The sequence below is a fragment of the Carassius auratus genome, chromosome 37, assembly GCF_003368295.1.
Source record: "Carassius auratus strain Wakin chromosome 37, ASM336829v1, whole genome shotgun sequence".
Lineage (NCBI taxonomy): Eukaryota > Metazoa > Chordata > Actinopteri > Cypriniformes > Cyprinidae > Carassius > Carassius auratus.
Window position 1 is genome coordinate 16,540,334 of NC_039279.1, and position 19,634 is coordinate 16,559,967.

The 19,634-nt window shown below is 39.0% G+C and overlaps 1 protein-coding gene across 6 annotated transcripts in view; it reads left to right on the forward strand.

Moving 5' to 3' along the window:
• Positions 1-3,378: 3,378 nt before the first annotated feature.
• The window catches only part of mapta (microtubule-associated protein tau a), a 33,517-nt gene continuing 17,261 nt past the window's right edge, over positions 3,379-19,634 (forward strand). For 3 of the 6 annotated variants that reach the window (XM_026223147.1, XM_026223149.1, XM_026223146.1), the window contains exons 1-3: positions 3,379-3,467; positions 10,956-11,162; positions 19,476-19,553. In XM_026223147.1, the coding sequence (XP_026078932.1) occupies positions 10,976-11,162; positions 19,476-19,553 (265 nt within the window). In that variant the 5' untranslated portion in view covers positions 3,379-3,467; positions 10,956-10,975. The remainder of the gene's footprint in view (positions 3,468-10,955; positions 11,163-19,475; positions 19,554-19,634) is intronic. The other 3 variants (XM_026223148.1, XM_026223150.1, XM_026223151.1) reach the window with 1 other exon arrangement.

Here is a 19,634-nt window from a genome sequence, read left to right on the forward strand (position 1 = left end):
CCCCTGCCCATGGAAATCATTATGCACAGAGTAAAGTTTATCCAGATCTTAAATAGCTAAAAAAGTATCTTGCAAACACACCACATCAGCATTCTCAAAGAACTTGGGCTCTCGCTCCAGCATCCAAGTAGTGCTTTAATAACTACCCCTACTGCAGACCTAGGCTTGCGATACTCATAGAAGCGCTTTACATAATTCCCTTCTAGCCACAGCTGTGGTGCATACATCTCTGCTACTTCCTTGCATTCAGCTGTAAAACTGAAGGAGCTGTAGCAATTATACTCAGTGCCAATCTTCTGACAAGTCACATCTCTGTAAAGTTGTTCTTTTAAATATTTAATAAGATTCTCTGAGTCTAGGTCAGGAGCAAGCTTGTCACAAACACACTCAACTGCTTAGTTGTCACTGCATGTTATGTTCTCCACGCCACCAGTTCCAACTTTTCCATAGGTCGTCTTCTCTCTGGGAGGATTCATACTAGTCTAGATCTGTACTGCAGCAGTAGATGGTTTTCCATAGTGTTGCCTCCGCTTACCATGCTTTAATACATGGTTCGACGCTTAAAACTGTTGACATCTTTCAGTTGCCCTCTTTGAGCTACACAATGCTGCCCTGTGCCAGGAAACAGTTCAAACAGGTCCTTCTTGGATTTTTCAATCAACTCTGATCCAAAGTGATTTACAGCCATCAGAATATTATCCTGAGGCACAGTCTTCAGTTTGACAGAAAGGAAGCTTATCAGTTCATCTTCCACTATAGTTTTGCCATCGATAGAGGTGTAGATCTCAGGTTTAATCCTTTGTTTGATAACATGGCGTGCCTCTTTGTCATCGGCGGCCATCTTGAAATCCGATTCTGAAAGGTCGATTTTCTTATCTGCAATTCTCTTGGAACATTTTCCCGTCTCATATTAAATAGACATTTAATTGTCTTTAAGGTGTATATGGCTTATGTAAATCAACTTTGGAGATGTACATATGCTTACTGGAGCTCTGCTGTTCGCTATACATAATGAAACGTTTTCTGTTTTTACAGAAAAAAAAAATTACTGTAACATTACTGCTAGTGTCTTTACAACTGAACAAATCAACAGTTTACAAGTAGCTCAACAAATATGATTTCAACACATGGGAACTGTGTTTTTGGTTCATAATACTCACATTCGTAAACACCCTCATCACTGCTCTCCTTCACGTTCGATGATGACGTTTCCTCTCGCGTGGCATCCTGGGATTGAAAAGTGTCCATCGATGAACACTGCAGAATCTGGGCTGAAGCAGTAGGACATCCGGGGATTTCTTGCCTACTGTTTTGTGAATACTGAGGTTACAAACGTACTTCTTTCTTCGCATACTCTTTTCCCTATTATATAGTAGGTGAGTATGCATATTACAATGCAAATTAATATGTACATCCGAATCTCACGAGAATTAGTGTAATTTTCGCCTACTCTTTTATGAATAACGAGGATCCAAACATACTCATTCGCTCGCCTATTGCTTTTTCCATACTATATAGTAGGGAAGTATGCCATTTCAGATGCAGCTACTGTATCCAGTTGGACTTGGGCCGAGAATACACTTAAGCTGTTGGACAAGGGTCGGGCCCATTCAGGGCTCTATTTGTTTCCTCATTTCAATTAAAAGTTCCCCCCAGCTAAACCGCCCAGACCCATATGCACCTGCATGCCACACGTCAATTCACTTTCACTTTCAACAATAATACACAAACATCTGTTACACTTATTTTATTTAACAATCAGCTCAATAAATTGCATGTAGGCTGATGCCCAGAACACAATTCAAACACTGGCCTACCTAAGCATCATCAATTTTAGAAAAAAAAAGTATACAAACAAAATTAACGTCTTGCAGTAAGAAAATGAATAGTAAAAGAACTGGAATTATTCTGTACTTGGGATATATGCCACTTTTTGAGAAAATGTAACTTTTTATACATCTTAAGTGACTTAAAAAAAGCAAAAAGTCTACCAAGTTCTTTGTGCTTTCTGAGGGTTTTGTCTTGAGCATGGCATAATGCTCAAAAAATGCAGTTTAAAAGTTTAAATAAAATACTTTTTTTTTTTTTTAATTCCACTTTCATTTAAAAAAAAATGTTCTGTTTGATTTGTGAATACCTGTTTTATTTATTTTTTTGTTTTGTTTTTTTTGTCCTGCAGTGGGGCCAGCCACAGCTGGGGTGGGGGTTCCATATGCCACTGAAGGTATTGACTATGATTGTATCCATATTATTTACCATTTTCTCACAACATCGCTGTAAATCCTATCTTCAATTATATAGGGCTGAACTACCTCCCTCTTGCATGTTACATAACTTAAGTGTCATCCGATTCTAGAAAACTCTTAGAATGTGTCGTCACAGCATATACTGCATTATCACGACATCTAGTGGTTAATCACGGTACTACAACGCGTCCAGTTGCACAGAATCCCGAGGTATGATATAGTTGCATCTAGCATATTCTGAAATTATCACGGTATTTACTGAAAAGCAGATGCATGTGCATTTGATTTTAATTATACTGAGAATCTGAAGTCTTTTTTTTTTTTTGTCCTGAATAATATATTAATTAATATATTAATTAAACCATTGAAAAGTGGGCATCCACACTCAAAACCTGCTTAACATGTTATGAGCAGGTGCTCCGGGAAGTGACCTCCGGATGTAAAGAAACGCCTGATGGACAGTAAAGTCCAGCTCAAGACAACCCCTTTTCCCAGCTCTGGGAAAATCAATTGACAGATGTTTCTCTGGGCTCATGTCCAGAGGAGACTGAGAAAGAAAGTGAGACTGTTGCTTACTTAGATGTTCTCAGAGTTCTTTGGAGAGTACAATAGTCTCTTGAGATTTTTCATAGTCTCATTACTGCTATGAGAAAATAAGCAAATAGTTTTGGGGGCCTCTATCATTTTCACTGTATTGAAAAAGTATTTAGACACCTAAGCCACTTGAAAAAATCAATAAATCTGCAAAGAAATGGTAGGACCCACTGAAGATTTTCTCAGTTATTTTTGCAAAGACCCAGCTAATGTCACTGATTTTAGTGGATGCATGAAGTTCTTTAACATAGGTGTTGTATTGTCTGTCATTTTTTATTATTGTTGACTCTTCCTCTCTTCACTCACAGTAAATGGCACTTTGTTTCATGTTATAATGCAATTCCTTCGTACGTTTTGAAAAATAGGCGTAGTGTCCAATTACTATTACCATCCACAGTGAACAATACGCTTTCGATTTTCCCCTCAAATAGACAAGTTATTATATTTGATTGAGCGCTAATGCAAGATTATCAAGAAAAACAGTTTCTCCTCCCAGGCAGAGGCATCTCTGTCACGTGTCTCTAGCGCCTCCTCTCTTGATCAGGCCGCTGTAGGAACTGCAGGTATCTTCGTGCGCTCAGTGAGCGGCTGCAGCTGGAGGAGACAATAACAGCGACGCGTGCACAGGTACGTAAAACCTGTCGAAGCTGCCATTTGTGGTATTTAAATGCGATGTATTAATGTGTCCGCTGGTTTTTGTGCGCTATATTCGAAGGTGATTTGTTTCAGACATGAAACATGCGTTCCCTTGTTGTAAATTTAAATCGGCGCTGCATGTCATGTTGTTAAATCGGCCATGCGCTGCTTACGTATTAATAAACTAATGCCCTGTATTTAGAATATTCTCGAATACTGACTCCATTATTGCGAAAAAAGCCGGGTCTCTTATGAAAAATACTATAACAAGGTTCTTCATACTGAACCAGGCATACATGTAACGGTATTTATGGGAGGTTTCGCCAAACACTTTAATATTTTAACGTGGTTGTTTTCAAGATTAAGACCACGTGCATAACTTATTCCTGGATGTTTCCTGTATTTCTTATCAGATGAACGCAAAATACGAGAACTGTTGTGTTCAATGTGTCATTTTAATACCAGCTAAAAATTCCTACCGCACTGCGATGCCAAAGAAAATTCGAATAGTGCGACTAATTCCATATACAATGACTAATATATCTTAAAAATCTGAATATTGCCGGTGAGTTCAAGCTCACTGTAAATCGATTATGCTTAAGGATGCTTTGTTGAAACGCCCTCCTCCCTCCATCTCTAAAGAACAGGGATGCGGCCATGATTCCAGCTCTTCATGTCGTCTGACTGTGTTCACCGGTGTCTGAATGCAGCCATCTTTGTGTCTCTGTCTCTGATATCACGCTTGTGGCTGAATCCTGTGGAAATTATTGTAGACTCATTTTTATTACAAGTCGTGGTTACGTTTCATCGCTGACCGAATGCTGATTCGGTGTTCTAATAATGGCATGCAACGCCTTTCTTCAACGACAGTGTAGTTGTTTAATCATGGGGATGCATAATTTAATTCAGTAGCATTGCATTAATCTTCTTATGTTCACAGCGCTTCACACAGGTGCTCGTTTTGGAGCGCAATGTTCAGTATTATCTGGTATTATCACATGTAACATTGCATCCCTGTGGACTGAAATCCGATTTAAAATGGTGGTTGAGTTGAGGATTTTTTTAATTGCCTGCAAACGCTTCTCTTGTTGTGTTACTGTGTTGCCTCACCTTTTTTTCTCGTTAATTACAGTTGACATTTTCTGTCAATAAGGCTTCGTGGATTTATGCTATGAGACTGTATTGAGGTGATTTATTCTGGATTACAGACTAGGTCTAAGTAACTGTTGAGAAACAGACATGTCCTCTTAAAAGATCCTGCAAATAGCCCTGTAGGGTGTCTCCAGAGGCATATGCACATATTTTGTCCCATTCTATTCTATTCTATTCTTAATTGTATTATTATTTTAATAAACCAAGCAAATGTCCAACTGACATTCTGAAAGTGTCAGTCAATCAACGCCATGCACTTTTGTTGTATGGAAAAGAACAACTGTGGCATTAAAAAAAAAAAAAAAAAAAAGATTATTGTCAAATCTAATAAAAAAAGTGGTTAATTATTTAAACCAACCATTTGGGGGTATTTCCAAACATACTGATGGGGACTTTTTGGCAGAAACCATTATAACAGTATATGTGTAGTGTCATAAGCATGGCAAACCAGTGAATACCCCCCCCCCCCCCTTTAACCATGTAGGCCTACTTGTATAATTACATGTGTTGGAAGATATATATATATATATATCGAGAGAGAGTTATTATACATATATGCAAACATGTGTATTGCAAATAACAACAAAAAGATAAACCATTTAGCTTTTGAAGTGGATTTTGAATGCAGCTTCCAAAATATAGATAATTAGCCTAATAGTATTTTTAATATTTGATATGATGATACGGGTGTGATTAGAATGTTCATAAGCTGCTAAATAAATTAAAATACGCTTTTGTGCTTTAGCTGGCACTGATCCAGAGACAGACTCCTTTTTTACAGCCCTGCGCATTATAACCAATCACACACAGTTCTGTTGAATTTATGAAAGCAATGGCCAATCAGAGGTGTTTATACGAGTCATCGCTAGTCCTGCGTGGCCAGATCTTCAGACTGAAAACGCTGGAGTTTTGTTCAGCGCTGGCTGAATTCTGCTCTCCGGCTAATTAATTTTCTCATCAGAAACAACAATGTGCAGGAGTGCATATAAATGCATTTAAGATATTAATTTCAAAGTGTAAACCGCTTCAGTGATTAAATTGGCAGTTTTTGAGAGTAATGTAATGTAAATGTTAATGTAAATGTTCTTTGCTCTTTTTTCAGTACAATGCAAGCGTCATAAGTAGCTTAAAATGTTTTTTATTAAATTTGTGTTAAATACAAAGTCATTCGTATTCAAAATATTTTATGGCTTAACACCCATATCTGGCACATTACAGATTACACTAACATTAGGCTGCTTAGACAACTTGCATGACCTATAAAATTGCAAAATGCAGTTACTTTACAAATATTAGAAATGTCATGATACATTTAAAACATTTGAATAAAAAAGGAAAAATGTAATAAAACATAAGCCTATGCTGTATCACCCCCCCCCACCCCCCCGGTGCCCCCTCAAAAATAATAAATGCATGACGCCCCTGAAATTAGCAATGTGAGCTTATTATTTTCAATGGTCACTGAGCTGCTGGAAAACATCTGAGCACATTGTCGTGGTTTAGTGATATTCGCAGGCTTACAAAGACCATAAATTCTCTGACATAATGCCATATGAAGTCTCTCATGTGTTGCATGAGTGTTTAATTGGCATGGTACTGACAGAGGGGTTTAGTTTACTGCAGCACCAGTCTTCTCGGACTAAATGGCATGAGAGGGTGTGAATGGGATTTCTGCCACAGACCTAGTGGTTTGTGTAATTTGAGGTAAATTTGCAGCTGTAGAGACTTAGAGCATTATCTCTCTGACAGAAGCGTCATGAGCAGAATTCCAGAATTCCATGTCTACATGCATCCACATGGTCCTTTGCCCAGAGAACTTAAGCATGACTGTTCTGGAATGCTGTTAGCCATGAAACTTTTCTTCTTTCTCTTCTTTTGGACTGTGCACTGCAACACCCGCTGAGTGCCATTAAACATCTTGAAAGATCAAAGACATGTTTTAATATAACTCTGACTGGATTCGTCTGAAAGAAGAAAGTCATTTACACTTAGGATGACTTGAGGGTGAGCAATTTATGGGCTAATTTACATTTTTGGGTGAACTAACCCTTTAAGTCATTGTGATAGTTATAGGACTGTTTAAATTGGAACATAACTGACCCTTGCCCAGAAGGAGGAGGGATTGAGAGCAGTGAGAAAACATGAGAGAGGAGTAACTTTATAGTGATGCAGAGCAAATTCAGCTCAGGGACACAAGGGGTAGTCAACCGGGATGAGAGCATCACAGACATTCAGCTATTCTAAATCACAAGCCCAGTGCGTGTCGGTGGAGAGCTGTGTTTTTCTGTTTGGTTCCAGATAAACGAGCAAATAACCCCTAAGAAGAGATAATCAGACTTTTCCTGATGCCATCCATGGATTTATCTCTAATTCCAACCAAGCCGTTTTTGACATGGTCAGATTTGCTGATTACAGATTTGCCTGTTTACATAAGTTGAGTCAGTATACTTAAAAAAAAAAAAAGAGAGAACAATTATTGACGATAATTAAAAAAAAAAAAAAACTCCCAAATTTATTATGCTGCTCGCTGCTCTGTGTATTGTAAGGATGACAAAATATTTTTATATAAGACCTTTTATTTAAAATATTGTTACATTTTTAGGCTGCTCTGCCTCAGTGGTCTAACAGCGCTGGTCAATGTCAAAATAATCAAGATGAGCAGTCAAACCAAAGAAGGCTGATCACGTTCTCAACATGAATTCAATGCTTCAGTTTGCTTTAGTGTTTAAAAGTGTGAGGAAAGATGTTAGTAGCCAGACATTTAATATTTGACAACTGTTTCATGACAGAAGTGTGAAATAACTAACAGTAATATCCAGTGATGCAAACTACTTACATTTTTGTTGAGTTTCACCATTTTTAATAGAATATATAGGCATGCACTTTGTGATGAGATAAAAAAAAATATTTTTAAACATATCAGGCATGCAAATAAGAGTGAGTTTGTATATATTTTAAAATAATAATATTATTTGCTAATAGTTCAAATATATTACATATTCCTGTTTTTTAATGGTTTAAACACTTTTTATTCCCTTATTTTTTATTCCCTTAAATCCATTTAAATAATTTAATAATTTAATTCCTTTTAAATGAAAGAACCCAAAATGGTTACAACCTTGCCGCAGTATATCATTTCATACGTATGTCAAATTACAATATGCAAGACTGAAAGATTGAATCCCTATTTTTGATGTTGACTGGATTTATTGGTGTTAGAAGCAGAGTTTAAATGTCCTCCAAAATGACAAGTACCACACACGCTGACAAGAACAGCTTTAAAATTCCAGAAGATTGTTGACATCCTGTCTGAGTAACAGTGGGAGCTTTGTTTCGTGAGACGTCTTCACACTCTGAGAAGAATCAAATGCTCCCACGTCTATTTGAACTACCAGTATCACAGCATTTAATGAAAGGGGAAGTGTGTTTACAAGGAAGCATTCATCTGCATCTATTAGTAGAAGCTGAAGTTCAGACCTGACTATTGAGAAGACTCAGAGTGCAGTGTCATGCTAATTATTCATGCTATTCATTATTCACGCAATGCTCCTGACACTATTATCAGACGACATTTAATTTTTAACTCAACATATATTAGTCTGATGAAATATGAAGATATTTTACACAAAACTGACTTAAATAAAATGTATTAGATAACAAAATAACACCTTTTATTTTTCTATAGTGATAACTGGAAGAAGACCTTAACTATTGCCACATGTTGTTTGTTAGAAACTCAAAGGCAGTAAAGAAGGAAAGACAACCGCGATCTGATCTTGTGTCCAGGCAACTATCCATGTTACCCCTCACCTCGCATTAAAAAAAAGAGATGAGTTTGAATTCCTGTGTTCAGTTAACAACACATCTGATAGCTTTGTGTGTACTGTGGTGAATATGCCTTTGCATAGTATCCCAGGTGCTGTGCAAACATCTGTGTTGATCTTGTGCTTTCTCTAGCTGCGCACACCCTCACTATAGCCCGGTTAATGTGGATTTGTGGAAGGGCCATGAACCATGCTAAGTTCTTCATTCTTGTTCCCTGAGCACACACACAGACATACACTTACTTTAGAGCACCAAATTGCATGTTTGTCTGCTTTAACAACCAAAATGAGGCACTGCCACTCAAAATACAACAGATATTAGTGTTTGGTTAGATGGTGCTCTTCAAATGCCCTCGGAGGCTTGAGGTGTTATGGGACATACTAGAAGGAGTCTTTTAACTCAAAACTCATTGGATATACAGTGGGGTCTAAAAGTCATGTTGAACATCAAAATATACGTTTGGAAAGTTACCACATAAATAATAGAGAGACTCTTTACTATTTAGGTCGCTAATCAAATGAGCAAATTTGTACAAAGGAGTTCACATGATCGATGTGACTGATGGTCAGATGTTCTTGCTTCCAGAAACAAGATGTTCTTTGTCTCATTCTCAAATAATATGGGATAATATGATCACAAATCATGATTTGATGCTGTAAAGGAAAGCAAAAGGGTGACATACCAAATGCTAATAAGTTCTGAAATGTAAATCATGCCAATTCAACTTTTCACTACAATTGTGATGATCATAATGTAAATTGTAAAAAAAAAACTTCTAAAACAAATAAGCAGAAGTCTTTTGGATCCCACTATATAATAGTATTTTTGTACTCTAGAATTAATTTGCTCTCTTTGAAGATCTAATGTATATGTTAGGTGAACGGTCAACACATTCCCAGTGTGAAAAAGGCTTTGAGGAAAGGTAAGAGAGCAAAGATCCTGTGTTCCAGACAGTTTGTGTGCCAGATGAGATGCACAGAAAGCAGGTGAGATTTTTCCCACTGTTCAATGCAATGACCTGTAGAATCCAGACAGGATTTTTTTTTTTTTTTTTTTTTTAGTGGCTGTAGATTTTAGTAGTGTAGGCAGAGCAGGGAAACCCATAAGAAGATGAAAGAGAAGAGCAATTTGTTGTTAAAACTGGGAAGGTATTCAATAAATGCTAATGGAATACATCAACAGCCTGTTCACACCAAAGAAGATAACTATAAAGATTACATCATTCTCAAAATCAAAGAATAGAGTCCATACCACAGATATAACAATAAAGGCACAGAGAAACTATATCATCGGAATCACATTAAGGATGATTTTTTTCCAGCTGATGAATGATAAAAACATTGACACCCAATCAGAATCAATCTTGCTTTCAGGAGCTTGAGAATTTAAAGTAGTAGTCGAGTGTGCACTTAGACCAAATATAGTTATAGTTTCTTTATAGTTATCATTCTTGTTGCTAACGGGCCTTTAGGTTTATTTCTTCTCTCTCTGAATCATGTATATACAATAATATTCTGCTACCCCAATCAATGTTTGACATCAATGTTTGACACTTCAAACCTCAGATGATGAAACAAAATGATCCATGAAACTTTCTCACTGTGCATAGATGGTTCTGCCAAAACTTGTTCAAAATCTTAGGTTATCACACATCAAGCGAGGACAGTTCAGCTTCTGTTTACCATCTTAAATATCCTAATAACTAAGTGTCACTAATGGGATGGATTTTCAACATCATCTATTATAATAGTATTACTAATTATGCAGTCATTAGCGAATATTTGGATTTCTTAACACCTTGTAGCTCTGGAGCGGGATTGTCCCATTTAGAAACTGCAATTGCAGTTAGTGAAAAAAAAGGGATGTTTTCTGTGATTTGACAATTAGGATGTAAATTACATTATGTTGTCATAACGGGGTCTTTTATCTTGTAAATATAAACATACCAAAGCAGTTTTGCAAGTGCACTGTTGCGTTGTGCGATACAATGGCTTAAATAAAGTGGCTACAGAAAGGCTTGCAGGAGGTGCATAGGGACACACTGGCTTGACTGCACTATTTTAGGCCACATAGCAGTAACCTTAAGCTAGACCGGCATGTTTGGCCGTATAAATATCCAGGTTCACACCGGCACTCTGGCTCTGTTTACATTGAGCTTGTGACAGCCCTGTGTGAAGTCTTCGGAAGAGACAGATCCTGACAATTGGATATTGATTCAACCCACGCTGTCTCTCGAAAAGTTGGTGGACGCCTCTACTGTTGACTCACTCAAGTCATATGGTTGGTCTGACAGTTGTTTTTGAGGTTTCTGCTAATGTATTGTGGATTTTTATTCTTCTGTCAGCTCTGAAAAGCCATTTTTGCCCCAAGGAATCAGAGCCAGGCAAAAGCATTTTGAACTGCTTTTCTCTAGTGCATCCACTAGCTTATTCCTTTTATTTTCCCTTCTTTCTTTCTTTTTATACCCTTCTTACTCTTTTATCTCTTATCTTTACCCTCCAGTTTCCTCCTTTGGACTTTCTATGGACCAGCAGCACGATTTATTAAACTCCTCGCCCAATAACCACATGGCTCACTACAACTCTAGCGATACCATGGCAACCTCCCTTTCTGGAATGACCATCAATGATCATCACCATGGCAATCAGTTCCATAAGGAGAATGGAATTGCGGTGGGGCTCGTGAGACCAGGGGACTGCCCAATGAAAGGTGAGCTTGCTTCTGTGGAAAAACAGGTTGGTTGTGTGACAGCCGGTCAAAATAAATAGCCTACGTACTGAACAGCCTAACTGATTAGTTAAATCTATTAAACAAGCTCTGCAGTCTGAACAGGGTGTGTGTGTATCATGACAGCATTCACATGTAGTTGAAGGATAAATTTAATTGTCCTTGAAAGACATCATGTGTTCCCCAACCTTGCGCTTGATAGCACAATGCTCTACCAATTGAGCTACAGGAATACGAAGTACATAAAAGTTGTTGTAACTTAATGAAAGTAAAACTTAATGGGTAGTATATTTCTAGTTTTCATCGGGGAGCAGTTGGGAGAACTCAGTCATGGTATTGCTGGCCCAAGACTTGAACCCACAACCTTATGGTTATGAGACAAACTATCTAACAACTAGGCCATGACTTCCCCACGACCACTAATGTGTGTTTCCTCCTGTCATGAGCAAATAAATGTATCAAATGATCAAAGACATTATAGGATGTATGATATTTATACATATTTTAGTGATGGATGTGGCCGCAGTGGCAGCAACACTTTGATACAGCCTTGTGTTTTAATTCCTTTACCATAAACCACAAGGCTGTGCTTGACTGGACCCTCAATCCAGGCTTTGCAGCTGTGTCGTGCTGTGATCCAGGCTTGTGGGTCGCCCTCCAGTCACGATGTTCTCTGGTACTAATTCAACACCATCGTACACCCTGCTTTCTTCTTCATGTGTATAAGGGTTTGTGTTTTCTGCTTGCAGACATTAGGCTTTTGAAAAGCACACAGCAATAAAATTGGTTTTCAGCTGAGTTACAGAAAATATAATGCGACAATGTGCAAGGAAAGGCATGAGAAGGCACAGTCAATGGACATTAAGTGACTTTGAAACCCCTTCATTCACTGTTCAAACAAAAGAATAAACAGTTGTCTTGTTCAGTAGCTGAATCACACCAATTAAACCTTGCTCATTTCCCGTTCTTTACTGTGATGGCTTCCGTCATTCCAGCATAGATTCTAGTTTCTCAAAGCAATAGCTCACCCAAACATAATTTAAAAAATTGCTGAAAATGTACTCACCCTCAGGTCTGTCAATATGTAGATTTTTCATCAGAACAGATTTGGATAAATTTAGCATTACATCACTTGCTTACCAATGGATCATCTGCAGTGAATAAGTGCTGTCAGAATGACAGTCCAAACAGCTGATAAAAACATCACTACAATTATAATCTACAAGTAATCACACAAGTTATCCATACGACTCCAGTCCATCAAATAACATCTTGTGTTTGTACTAAATAAAAACCATCATTAAGAGCATTTTTTACTTCAAACTGTTGTTTCTGGCTAAAATACAAGTCCTCTATCCATAATATTGCGCAGGTAAAAAGTAATCCTGTCTGAATCAGAAGAGAAATATTCACAGATCAAGAACACTTTACAAGCCAAAATACGTCGGTCAATTTTGGTGTGACAGGACAACAGAGTATAGACTTTTTCACTGGAGGAGGTGTTATTATGGATTATTATTAATTTTATCAGAAGTGAAAGTAACAACATCTTGATGGATTTGTTTCTTACAAAAGACTTAGCTTTTGACTTCAATCAATCAATCAATCAATCAGTCAATTAGTTGTATTATGTGTATTATTGTGATGTTTTTATCAGCTTTGACTTTCATTCTCAGTATTAAACTGAGACCATTCCTTAAAATGCATAATAAAAAATCCTGTATTTTTTTTTTTTTGAGAACTCAGAGTTTTCTAAATGTAGTTGATTGTTTAAAACTACAGCCAATCGTTGAACTCCAGAGATGTCTATGGAAAGGAACAAACATAGTGATGGTATTGACTGACAGTCTTTTGTAAAGGTGCCAGCTTGCCACAGAGTCTTCTGTTTTGTTGTATGTATTCACATGCCTTAAAGTGGGACCATAACACTCCCTTTTTTTCTTCTGTGACCCCCTGCATTCTTTAGTGCGTAGCTTACATTTCCCTAGTTTACAGCCTTCACTAGTGCACAATTTCTCCCCTTTCGCTCTTCCTGTATTGCCTCACACAAGGAGGAAACATTACTCAGAGCATCTGCCACTTATAAATGGCAGATACTGCAATGGCACAGCAGAGAGTGAGTATGTTATAGATAGTAAAGCTAGTATGTTAGTGGCTTTATAAAAACACAGTATTAAACATTAGTGTGAATGCTTTCACACAAGCAAAAGCTTAACAAGATATACAGATATACTAATGTAAGTCATTATATATTGTTTTTACTTTTAATTTAGGAATTTCTTAAACTAATTTCCCGGGTTTTTTTTGAAGAGTCCTGTTCATACATGTGTCAGGGAAATGCACACTGGGCAGACAGGTAAGTTTTCAAACAATCCAGAAACACTCTTAAATGACTTCAATCAAACATATGATGGCAGAGCAGGTGAAATTTGTGAGAGGAATGGTGAGTAGCCTTACAAACACCATTAGACAGTCATTGAGAGATACTGAATACTTTCCTATTGTCTTAAAGGAGGATCACCAGGAGACTTAAAGGAGGAGTTGGAGACCAAATACCAGGACAAGGATAGAATAATGGAGGTAAGTAATCTTGAAGTAAGTAACAATCCAAACTGATGCAGTCTTAGCCATAGACAAAACCTGACAAAGTGCGTGTGTGTGTGTGTAACGTCCTTGTGTATGGTGCTTGGGTGATCAGTGGCACCTGGTAATAATTAGTAATCGAGAGATTGTGAGCACTGATATTGGGTAAGGGTGGAGCCTGGTGATTCCCTGACAATACCCCCCTCTCCATAGAACGCTCCTGAGGGCAGATTACCCTGGTGTCGAGGTGAACGACCTCTGTTGCAAGTTACAGGTTTCCCCGGATGAGCATTATGGTGGGGAGTTGATCAGGGTTCAGTATATCCCTTCTTGGGACCCATGAGTGTTCCTCTTTACCATAGCCCTCTCAATCTACTAGATATTCCAGTACAGCACCTCAGTGCCAGGAGTCTAAGATTCTTTGTACCGTGAAGACTGCTCAATCCTCTTTGACTGATAGTAAAGGATGTACATCACCATCACCAGGCTCTGTGGAAGAAAGGGATACCGGTGAGTGATAGGGTTTGAGTTGTGAAACATAGAATACTGGGTGAATGCAGTAGTGATCAGGGAGTTTTAATTTGAAGGATAGTAGATGATCTCCTTGATGATCTCAATGGGGCCAATGCACCTGGGACACAGCTTCTTGCATGGTAGGCAAACCTGGTTCCTGGTTGAAATCCATACCTTTTTTCTGGGTTGATAGTTGGGAGCTATGGATCTACGGATGTCAACAAGGTCATTTTGCCTCCAGATGGCTCCTTGTAGGTGATGAGTCCCAGACCCTCTCACTCTCCCAGAACCATTGACTCACCGATTTTACATCAGAAGGGTCCCCAGACCATGGGAACATTGGTGGTTTATAGTATCTTAGTATGCACTGGAATGGGGTAAGACCTGTAGTTTGCTGATGCAGAGAATTTCCAGGAGAGATACTGGCTCCAGGAGGTGGTTATGGCAGATGGTTCGAAGGAAGCATCCAATTTCCATTACCTTCCATTCTGTCCATTAAGTTGAGGACGGTATCCTGAAGACAGACTGACTGTCAATTTTAGGAATTTCATGAATGCTCTCCACACTCTGGACATAAATTGAAGTAATCTGTTGGACATTTATTTATTTATTAACATATCTTTTTTGCGAGGATTATCCCCTTGAGATGAAACATCTCGTATTCGAGGGGATCCTCCAGTACATCAAAGCAAAATGAACCAAATCAGCAGAGCAAATATCACGGTCAGAAACAGCACAACAAAACACAACAGCACACACATTCCAGCTCACAATGCTCAACCCCACGCAGCACGAACCCCACAAGTGACTTGACAAAAAAACAACCACATGACTAGCATTGCACAAGATCAAGGACTAAGAGGAACACAAACAAGAACATTGATGATGATACTAATAATAATAATAAATAAATAAAAATGAGGACATAAAAATGAGAGATAGTAAACACATGACCAATGAATTCAAGTCCATGGTCAAACAAACAAAACTAGAAACAAAGACAATTGTTCTGAAGATGTTCCCCGAGAGCCCTTCGAAACTCTGAATCATACGGAGCCTTAAAACAAAATGCATATTTCCCTACCTGTCTTTTAACTCTAGGAACAAGAAAAAAGATCTTATCATTGTGTCGCAGGCTGTATAGCGAATTATAAAGCACTAAGTGTTGCTTGAGATAAACTGGATAATTCAAGTAATAACTTTTAAAAATAAATTGTAACTAGTGATGACCATGATAACCATGATGTCTTCGGGTATACTGAAGTATCTGTAAACATGGTTAGAAAGGTTTGCCGGCTTCCATAGCTGTGGGCAACTCATTGAGTGGAATGAGTCTGCATGACTTGGAGAATTTGTCCACAATCACAAAGATGCATGTACTCTCTGAGGCACTGGCTTGGTTTTCCTTAGAGGTGTCCACTGGATGGGGTTTATGAATGCTTTTGGGCATAGGATCTGCTCAGGTTGTTTGGAAGAATCATCAGAGGAGTGTATGAAAGAGAGTGCCTAAGCCTTGCCATTCTTGGAATCAGGAGGGTATGCAATGTTGAAATCAAGTCTGGCTAAGAATAATGGCCAATGAGCTTGACGAGGGTTAAGTCATTTGGAATCACTGAGGTATTGGAGGTTCTTATTGTGAGTCCACACTGTGAACTGATGGTGAGCTCCCTCAAGTCAGTGCCTTCATTCTTCTAAAGCCAACTTAATGGCTAGCAGGTCTTGGTTACCAATGTCGTATTTTCTTTCTGCTTGGATGAATTTTTGGCAAAAAAAAAAGCGAATAGATGGAGTCTGGGAGGATTCCCTTGCTGCTGAAAAAGCACTGTTTCTACTTCAGTAGTTGAAGCATAAACTGTGCATCACAAAATACTTCCTTCAGGGTGTTGAATGCGGTCTCTTGGGGCCAGGATAGAGACTTGGGGTTACCACTGATCAGGGACATGAGAGGAAGGGTAATGGAACTGTAGTTGTGGATGAAGCGACAATAGAAATTGGCGAATCTGAGGAATCTTTGGAGATCTTTGACAATCTTGTGAGTGGGGCAGTTACGAATAGCTTCCACTTTACTCTCATTCATTGAGATACCATTTTGGTTGACAATGTACCCTAGGAACTAGATCTCTGATTGTTGTAACTGGCACTTTTCAGCCTTGAGGGACCTTCGCAATGTGCTGTTAATGTTCGGCCATACTCCAAGATTCAAGACAGGAAGAGAAAGATCAGTCTCCGGGAGTATATCATGATGTCATGGATGTAGACCAAACATACTCCCAGAGCACCTAGTGCATAAAATCCTGAAACGAGGAGGGGGCATTCACCAGCACATACAGCATAATGCAATATTCAGAGTGGCTAATAGTGTTCATGAAGGCCATCTTCCATTCATCCCCCTTGTATATCCAGATGAGGTTGTATGCGCTGCTGAGGTCCAATTAGGCGAGGATCTTGGCTCCCCTTAGATGTTCCAATGCAGATGGGATGAGAGGAAGGGGATACCTGAATTTGACTGTGATCTTGTTCAGGGCACAATAATCTATATAGGGCCTCAAGCCTCCTTATTTTTTTGCCACAAAGAAGCTAGAAGTAGCAGGAGAAGTAGGTGGTCTGATGTATCCTTGTTGTAAAGCCTTCCGAATGTATTCCATGGCTTCTTGTTCAGGTAGTGTTAAAGTATAAATTTTCCGCTGAGTACTGATACACCTGGAGGGAGATCAACAGCACAGTCCCATGGCCCGTGTGGTGGTAACTGGTAAGTTCACTAGGGACAGCAGACGTCTTTGAACTGGGACTAACGGTCAGGGATACCAACAGATTGTTAATTCATGGGTGTCTTGGTGGAGGTGGAGTAGACAATTACTGATCGTGGTTCCTTCTTGAGTGGAATGGGTAATGTAGGAAAACATTGCTTGCTTCATTTCTTAATCTCACCAGTTTCCCTAGGGAGCTCTCGATGATGTTGTATTAACCACAGTCGCCCCAGGATGACACCAGCTGTAGAATTCTCCAGAACCAGCAAGTGAATTTTCTCTTGGTAGAGGATTCCTACATGTAAGTGAAGTGCACCCACTCTACACCAGATGTCTGCACAGCTCAAGCATTTTTCAATGATGGTTTGGGCTTTGTAATGTCTCTCACGCTGTTTTCTGGAGGTGGAACTAGCACCAGAGATCACAGAAGATAAAGTTTTCCAGCTGACCCAGAGTTGATGAGTGCGATGACTGGAAAGGAGATATTCGAGACAGTAATGAACACTTTGGTTTTAAGACACAATGAACTAACATAGATAGCTTGGACAAGACTCACCAAAGGTCAAGGAGGTCATATGGGGCATTCGACAATAACATGTCCAGCAGCACTGCAATAGAGGCATAATCTCTGGGTCTGCTGCCAGCTGCATTCAACCAGGGATAACCGTGTAGATTCGTCTTGCATGAGTTCTGATTCTGGAGAGCTGGTGGGCTCTGGTTGACGAAAGATGGATCAGATCCTGGAAGATCTCTCCACAACCCTGTATATGATGGGCTACTCAAATAGAGAGTTGGATACATTTCTCGAGTCAAATGGAATCATCGTATGCAGCGAGATCGAGCTGGAGTTGAGGCTACAATCCCTGAAGGTAAGCGGTGATAAGAGAGCTCTCCTTCCAGCCACTTGCTGCTGCTGGGGTACAAAGCTTCAGGTCAAAATCATTAATGGACATTTTTCCTTGCTTCAAGTGATAAAGTTGATGCCCAATAAAAGTAGCTTCAGCTGTCTTACCAAAAACTTTGCATGTTTTATGTCTGTATTACACGGTCATTTTTCCACCATATTATGCCTGCCCTCTGTAGCTTTCTCCATGTTAATAGGGAGATTATGAACAAGATTTTTAGCTCTCTCAGTAGGGAATTAATGTGACTGCATCTCGGGCCAGAAAACATTGTAGCAGAAATTCGTTGCACTCCTCCGCCAAACCAGAGTAGGGCAGCAGGTTGGCCATTGGATTGGGCGACAATGGTAGGTGGAGAAGAAGTGCTTGGTGCAGTGAATGGTGTGGCAGTGATTGGGTGAGAAAAAGACTGGCAAACCAAATTTCACCAATTCTTGAAATGGGTAGGGTTGTGAAGTGCTTATGCTGCCGATTCCTGTATTCTGTCTGGTCTTCTGTCAGGGAAAAACACAATGGACAGACCGATAAGTTTTCAAACAATCCAGAAACACTATTAATTGACTTGAATCAAACATATGCCTGCAGAGAAGGTAAAAATACGGAGTCCTGAGAGGAATGGTGAGTTGCAATACCCCCAATATTATTTACTGAGAGATAATGAACACGTTCCTGTTGTCTTATAGGAGGATCACAGGATACTTATAGGAGAAGAGGATTGGAGGCTAGATACAAGAACAAGGATAGGATCATGAAGGTAAGTAATCTTCAGGTAAGTAACAATCAGAACGGATGCAGTCTTAGCCATAGATGAGATGTGTGTGTGGCAAGTCCTTTTTTTGTGGTGCTGGAGTGATTGGTGAAAACTGGTGATAATTAGTAATCAGGAGACTGAAGGCCCAGGTAAACTCAACTTTCCGCGTTCCATTCCGCACAGTTTTAAGAGTATACTCAACCATGAACAAGCACGGTCGGATGAGCTTAATACATGTGCAGTACCACTTACTCTGGCTCAACATTCATTTCACACATGTGCGGTTTGTAAACCTAGATGTACTAAATGTTTCTTACTTCAATAAAGAGTTACTTTCTAGCACTGCAGGTTGTTGCTTAAATTGGTTGCCAGTTCATTCAGCTGGCATCACTTCCTTATATTTTATTTGACAGTAAAATTAGCAGTGTATTTTTACATTTAAATGTGTCCTTACAATAACTGAATTAATTTGTGTTTTCCCTACCGAGTTCAGGGATCCAGTTACAGGGAAATATTGATGAGGTTGCATAGAGTTCACTGTACAGTGTGACAGTTTGCTCCAGCAGTTTGACATCAATTTCTTGCCATTGGAAAACATAAAACTTTTCAAAAAAGCAAATGTCTTAAGCTATATGTATAAAGTGATCATTTTTGTAAATTAAGATGAATACAATGTCAAATAGAACAACCTTAACAGACTTTAAAAATGTCTCTATGAATACTGATTGTCCCAAAGAACAGTTGACTACAAAAGTTGTGCCTTTTGTGTGTGTTTTTCAACCAACGTTCTCTCTCACAGCAGAGTTTTCAGAAGAACGGGTGGATGTTGAGCTCAGTAATGCTGAATGCATCTCCTCTGCTGAGGAGAAGCAGTGTGGTATGCATTGCTGCACTTATAATACAGATGCTATGAAATGCAGTTTGTCTTCGCTTTCCCCTACAAGCTGCCCCCCTTTTT